At 26.6% G+C, this 7,366-nt stretch overlaps 1 protein-coding gene and 2 non-coding genes across 4 annotated transcripts; all 3 read right to left on the minus strand.

Annotated features, from left to right (window-relative positions):
• Window positions 1–1,365: 1,365 nt before the first annotated feature.
• On the minus strand, window positions 1,366–4,813 carry LOC126853289 (tRNA N(3)-methylcytidine methyltransferase METTL6). Of its 2 annotated transcripts, XM_050598894.1 has the most exons (11): window positions 4,708–4,813; window positions 4,193–4,599; window positions 3,953–4,098; window positions 3,713–3,856; window positions 3,410–3,579; window positions 2,921–3,130; window positions 2,641–2,707; window positions 2,398–2,434; window positions 2,116–2,180; window positions 1,853–1,920; window positions 1,366–1,658 (listed from the first exon to the last, which is right to left on the minus strand). In XM_050598894.1, exons 2-5 carry the CDS (start codon window positions 4,568–4,570, stop codon window positions 3,423–3,425), a joined length of 825 nt encoding a protein of 274 aa, XP_050454851.1. In that variant the 5' UTR covers window positions 4,571–4,599; window positions 4,708–4,813; the 3' UTR covers window positions 1,366–1,658; window positions 1,853–1,920; window positions 2,116–2,180; window positions 2,398–2,434; window positions 2,641–2,707; window positions 2,921–3,130; window positions 3,410–3,422. The 2 variants fall into 2 exon arrangements, with proteins under 2 accessions (XP_050454851.1, XP_050454852.1); XM_050598895.1 differs by lacking the exon at window positions 1,853–1,920.
• LOC126853810 (small nucleolar RNA snR60/Z15/Z230/Z193/J17) lies at window positions 2,505–2,595 on the minus strand. Its single transcript, XR_007688025.1, has one exon. It is a non-coding gene; the product is annotated as a small nucleolar RNA snR60/Z15/Z230/Z193/J17 (small nucleolar RNA).
• Window positions 2,780–2,865, minus strand: LOC126853811 (small nucleolar RNA snR60/Z15/Z230/Z193/J17). The gene has a single exon (XR_007688026.1). It is a non-coding gene; the product is annotated as a small nucleolar RNA snR60/Z15/Z230/Z193/J17 (small nucleolar RNA).
• Window positions 4,814–7,366: the final 2,553 nt, after the last annotated feature.

Genomic DNA, 7,366 nt, shown 5'->3' on the forward strand with positions numbered 1-7,366 from the left:
CACGATAAAATGAGCTCATCCATATGCATCGTTTATCATTCATAAGATACATTCTTCATTTAATCATTTATACACCATTTCGTAAGAAATGTTAATAATCTATTTTTCACAATCTCGTAAATATAAAAATTGCTTTAATATGATAAGTATTTTGATATAAAAAATTTAGCCTAAAAGTTTAGATTTATTGTTGAGTAAAAGATTAATTACAATAAATTAATAATAAATGTGAAATTTTATATATATATATGTATAAATTTTGTTTATAAAATAGAATTTCTAAATTTTTTTTTGAGAAAGAGACTGTGTGCCCTTAAAATGTGTAATGTTATTTTATAAAAAAAAGGAAAAAATGTAATTATCTTGCTAAATAGAAGAAAAATAGAATGCTAATATCTTTCATGTGAAGATCTGTTTTAAAACAAATTGTTTTTCTATCATTTTCGGCTATATAATTAATTCCATGGAAGAATTAGAAAGATCGAATCCTTTATGTGAATTACAAATCACTGTTTATATGCTGGAAATAGAAAGGCATGGAAAGGAAGTCGGAAGTGTTACATCCATTCCCCGATTTCAAAGATTAGGAATTCAGTTTCACAAAGTAGATCCCTTTTACATCGATAGTTTTTGCACATTGAAATATTACTTGTATCTATTAAATTTTTGTTAATTATTATTTGTATTTTAAAAATAGCATTACATCATAGCATGATATAATATTGCATAACAATTATATCAACCAAAAAATTAGATACGAAAAAATGCGATACAATAACATCAGGCCACTATGCTATATCAAAATGTTAATATCTGTACGTACTTCATTAAATATATGTATACAAAATTATTGTTACAATTTCGATTTGGATTATTATTGCCTGTATCTCCGATTCAAAGCTAGTAGGTTACAATATATAATTTAATACTTCAACACACGCTTTTTGAATCAATTTTATTAACGGATTATTAATAATGTCATGATACTTATATAGTATATGCTGGTAATTAATTTACGTGTCAGATACAATTAATTGCATTTAACAAGTTATATATATTGGCAATAGAGAATTAAACAAAATTAAACGAAATTAAACGAGAATCAAATGTATGTATAAATATAAAATAAAAATACATTAATTTATGTATTATTAAACATGTGAATTTTAGCTACATTTTCTTAATCGATACGATCATGTAACATACACATCCGCGCATGCACATGTGCACAATTTTTCTTGATATTTAATTGTATTTAATTATATTTTATAAAAATAAATTTAAAAACATATCTTGAATAAAAAATGAGGAATAGAAAGACGGATAGTATAAAGGTTGAAAGAATAAAGATAATATATAACAATGTTATTTTTATAAATATTTTATTCATAAGATTAAGACAAAAATACTTCGATTTTAAATGATAAAAAATTTCGATACAGCCACAATATTTATGAAAGATAATTGTAATAAAAAGAGGGATGCTCTCGAATCAATGTAAACTATTTATTCACTTGCATTGCACAAAATTGATTTTTTTGTTGCCTTGTAGCTTCCGCTCGTTCTCTTTCTATTCTCCGAATGCTTCAATCGTCCCTAGTACTTCTATGTGACGCATAAATTTAATAATAGCAACACGGAAAATTCGAAATATATATCTGCCAACAATATAGTAATTTACGTTTTAATATTATGAAATCGCTAAATATAATAAAATGATAATAAGTTAAATATCAGATAGAATTAATAAGAATCAGGGGATTCATACGAAAGATGGTGATAGTTCATCATTAAGTATTTTTACATAAAAAATGTGCCAATTGAGCAATATTAATATTAGCATTAAACTTACCATGTACAATGTGTATATAGATAATGTATAGATAATTTCTATATTTATTTTTAGATTCCATTATAAACCTATCAATAAAAAAAAAATTAATCTATAATGTTATGAGTTCTGTGAAAATTTTTATAATACAGTTGTGCGTCAGATAGAGCTAATATAATAATCACGCGAATTCATGCGAAAGATGGTTGAATCATCATGCAGTACAGTTATATATATATATAAAAATATATGAAATGTCGATTTGACACAAATATTAAACTCACCATATCATTTTGGTTAAATGAATATTGTACTGTTTATCTACATACACACATAATTATAGTTCCTCCTATAATATATATATAATAATATAGATTTTTTGTAATCATTTAATTATTTTAAGCATATATATTAATTGCTATTTTTTCTTCAGTGGTAGTGACGAATTAAGTAATTATATCATGATTTATCAACAATTGATTATATACATCATTATATAAAATATATTAAATAAAAAAAAATATATATAATAAATATATATTATCTAAAAAATTCTGTAAACTTACAATATTTGATATGGCTTCAATTTGCTGTTTGAAATATCTAGAATATAAAATAATTGTTTTTGAATTATTTAAAAGACCAATAAATTCAAAATATAATATATATATGTACAAAACATCAGTTAGGGACGAAAGACTATAATATTAAGTTGTCGTCAGAGTTGTATCAGTTGAACTATGCTAGTCATCATTATGTATCATATAAAATATGTTAATACATATAGTAATAAAAATTCAAATATATACCTTTACATTAGATGTCGTAAATTTTACGGTTTTTGACATGACTCTAACTTGAAGTTTTGAGATGTCTCTAAAACATAAAACAATATTGTTTTTAAATTATTTGAAGCATCAATAGATTCAAAATAAAATATATGCATTTTAGAAATGTCAGTTAGGAGCGAAAGACTATAATATTAAGTTGTCGTCAGAGTTCTATCAGTTGAACTATGCTAGTCATCATTGTGTATCAGATAAAATAAATTAATATATAAAATAATTAAAAATTTTCACAAGTATATACCTTTATATTAGATGTTGATTGAGATATATCAACTTTCTTTTGTAACTCGTAATTCACATTTGCTTGGCAATTCAGATTTTTCATCAAATAATATTATTATAAAAAAATGTAATAGCATTTTTATAAAAACTTTGCAAACTTTTCATCATTTCCATTTCCAACATCCTTACAGCTTGCCATAAATATATTGTTACCAAATCACTGTATTATCTGCAATAAAAAAATAAAAAATTAAAATAAATTTGAATAGAAAATTATATATAATAAAATTCTACTAATATATATATATATATATATATATATATATATATAGAAGAATCAGTACTGCAGGAATGTCGATCATTAAATCTGAAATTCACTAATCATCACTTAAATAATTAATATATTATTAATACTTTAAAATATATAATTTTTTTACATTTCAAAATATAATCATTAAAAGGTTTAATTAGCTAAAGCTACCAAAATTGTTAATCAAGATAAACTTACCATTTTTACATATTCAAGATTTCTTGAATTTTGCCTGCACAAAAATTCTTGGAACATCAATTTTTTCCTTTAAATTCACTGTACGTCTCTGTACATAGTCACAACTCAATATTTGAAAACCAACAGATAGAAATAAATTTGCTACTTGTTCTGCAGAAAAATAATAACTTCTGAAATTCAAAAGACATATTGTCATTAATATGTATTAATTTGACAAGATAGAAATCTAGATCTAATCTAAATCTATATCAGATAAAATAAAATTCCAAAAATTTTATTTTATTTTATGGTAGAAAATTTTACCTGGTTCCATCTTGCCGCATATAGAGATTCTCACTAATCTTATGTCCAGGTTTGAAACGTAATTGTGCCATATCATATAATCCGTAATCTCGAAAAAGTAATATTCCTCCAACATCAAGAGCATTGTATATATTTTGAGCAACTCTAATAAATGCAAAAGTGTAAGCAATTAACAATTGTACGTTTAACAATATTAGATCCTTATAATAATTTTATTATTAATGCATTTTGTTATCGTACTTGTGAAATTTATCAGGATGAATAGCTGACAATACAAAGATGAGAGTTGTAACATCAACTGGACAATCAATTTCAGAAAAACAATTCTCTAATGTAATATCTGTTTGAAAAGCTTTCATTGTAGCTGAATCAAACAATATGTGACTCTACAATAGAACAAATATTAGCACACATGTACTAATTTAATGCATGTACTAATTTTATCCGCGTTAATTTCCAACAATAGCCTATTCAATGTACCTTAAATAATTCGATTGCTCTTGTAGATAAATCGCATGCGAATATTTTCCGAAACTTCAATTTATCCTCTATCAACGGATAAACAAAATTCCCGACACCACAGCCTACTTCGAGGAGGACATTTTGATTCTCTTTGCCACCCAAACCCAGCAATTCATCAAACTCTCGCGTGGTCCAGTGTCTATCTTTGAAGAATCTAGTATCGTTACGTTTGTAAAATAAATCCCAATGCTTCTTTGCATTTTTTTCGAGTTGATCTGCACGAAATTCGGACACCAAACGAGAATCTTGCGTTTTCATTCTATCGATTTCTTCCGAAGTAAGACGCTTGAGCACGTGCTCAAATTTCGATGTACCGTTTTCAATTGATTCGCTCATTTTTTTCCAAATATATATTGCCGAAGCGACTAATTAAAACAACAAAAAGAAGAATTTATCGCAGTGCTCATCAATATATTTATGATTATAAAAATTCTTCGAGATACTCCGTTTGGTAAAAAGAAAAAGATACTTACTCGTCGATAGTCGAGGACTGATTCATGCTCTCTCGTTGAGATACCAACAGGAAATGAATGAGACCTACGACGCTACCCGTCCCGTTACGCGTACGCCACGATCTTGCATACAACGCCGCGTACGATTTTGCCACGAAACACTAACCTGACACGTAGCTTAATACATGTGACTACAACATGACACGTGATTTGCTACGCGCGAAATTCAAAGAAACAGAATATTTTCAAAAGAAAGCATGATTTAATGACATATACAAGGTAAACAGTACTTTGTTTCTCAATTTTTTTAAAATTTAAATACTTGTGTAAATATTAAGTAAATTATCAATCTGCGTAATAAATTGTCTTTTCAAAAATTTGTCATTTTTTCTTAGAATTTCTAGATAATATTATAAATATATTTTTTGAGAATTTTATTACTTTTATACAGAATTTTGCAGAATGACAAAGACAATGATTTATAAAAAAAAAACATACGGTTTTATTTGAAAAAAAAGTTATCTTTCTGTCTCTGTGAAAAACTTGTCATATCTTATTTGTTCTCTAAAAGAATACTAACATAAATATAAAATTTAAAACATAACAGAAATTATATTATTTTACTATTTTTAATAGTTTTCAAGAAAATTATTAAGCTAGCTTGTAGTATTTTATGAATATTATATCTTTGTTTAACATTATCGTCTATTTTACTTTAAAATTAAAATGCAAGAAAATTTATAATAATAAATAATTAAATCTTTAAATAAAACTGTATTGTAATATATGCAGAATCTCTCATACATCATAAATGTATTATTCGTGCAAAGCTTTTAACAGTGGTTTAAGAAGATTAAATTTATTAGATTAAATTCTTTCACGTATTACTTATCCCAAAATTAACTAGATTTCTCTTTATGGTTTTCGCCGGTCGATATTCCGCATGCAAATACGCTTGTTCGATTAACATGCAGAACTCGTAGAGGACAAATATTTTATGCCACCGTGCAGCATTGGCAGACAATAGTATACTATTAAAGGAGGGTAAGCGTGACTAAAATTTACTTAACGAGATTGCACATTGCTCATTGTGATGTTGTGAAACGAAAACAAAACAGTTTTAATAAATATTATATATATTGTTATAAATATTGATGTAAAATCTCTCTGCACAAGTGCGTATAAATCATATCTCGCTTTATCTCTCATCTTTATTTTATCATCACATATGTTTCACATATATTACTTAGCACATTTTATGATTCATGAAGAATACATAATCTGTAAACCGAGCATGGTTAAAAGAAAATGAATCGATCGAGTAGTATATGTAGGTCATTGCAGACCACAATTTTGTCGAGAGCTTCACAGAAGGTAGTAACAACCATAGATTACCTGAATGGAATGAGAAACACGTTTCGCAATTCACAGTCATTAATGCCTCGTAGAATAACGTCATTTTGCAGTTTTCAACGCGACCATCCTTCATGGCCGCTTTATAACCGCGTTTGCTCTGAATATAAAGAAATGTCGCAATTAAAATCGCGCTTCTATACACTAAATCGTGATGTAAAGCAATTAGATCAAGTTGTCTATAATTTATCTTAAATGTACTGAATAAGAAATTTTCTCGTACTTTTACTCATCATCGTTTTTATTTCCAACTCTTTTATATCAAGTTTTTATGTTTATTTAATTCGTATCTTTCTTTTTACTGTGTGCACTTATTATATTATTTTAAAATATAAATTAATAACTTAGAGAGAATTTTAGATACAATCATAATAATTAATTAAAAGTTATTTACGATTAAATCAGATATTAATTAAAATTTCGTAGTAATCAAACTTTTACATGGTTATACCTAATAATCAAAGTTTGTATAATATTGTTTAATTTTTTTTAAAGTTGAAATAAAAATATTAAAAAATATAATATAGAAAAGATTTTTTTTGTATTATTATAATATTATTATATAATATTAATATTATATATTCATAAATGATTAGCAATATTGATAATTTGTATAAAATGTATGACGAGGGAGAGATCAAATTACATGAATAATTTGTATTTAGAAACCGCCAGCAATTCCGTAATCGGAATTGCGATGCATTCGCTAACATACATGATTTTATTTTGATGTTATTACTCGAAAATTTATCTCTCTAATTAGTAGATCGTCATAGCTAAAGCGCATCAGCTTTCATCCGGAATACTGCGAGCGGTTTATGATTATGCACAGTAGCGCGGTGTGCATGATCGTAAAAACAATCCTCATCCCGGGGAGAGGATCTCTCACGAGATTGAGCGACCCTCACGAGAGTGATCAAGAGATTATGCGAATTTCTCTTGCCACTGATACCCATTATCGCGTTTTAACAGCAATTTACGCAGTTTCATATCTCACTAATATTTCCATTAACAACTGATGTAAATCCTTTTTGGAATTTTTTCCACGGGAATAATTACAAAGATTAGCCATGGCGGATTGTTATCCGCGAAAATGGTCAATTATCTTTACGCATACATCCAACAGCTGTGGTGAAAGAATCTCTTTCATGGGGAATAAAAAAAAATATATTTGTAAACTAACGATAAATATGATTAGTCAGGGAGTCTTTAATGATGTAGAAACTGTTTAATCCATTCATATTTTATAATTTAAAACTTCACGTTT

The sequence above is a fragment of the Cataglyphis hispanica genome, chromosome 12 (assembly GCF_021464435.1).
Source record: "Cataglyphis hispanica isolate Lineage 1 chromosome 12, ULB_Chis1_1.0, whole genome shotgun sequence".
NCBI classification, from domain to species: domain Eukaryota; kingdom Metazoa; phylum Arthropoda; class Insecta; order Hymenoptera; family Formicidae; genus Cataglyphis; species Cataglyphis hispanica.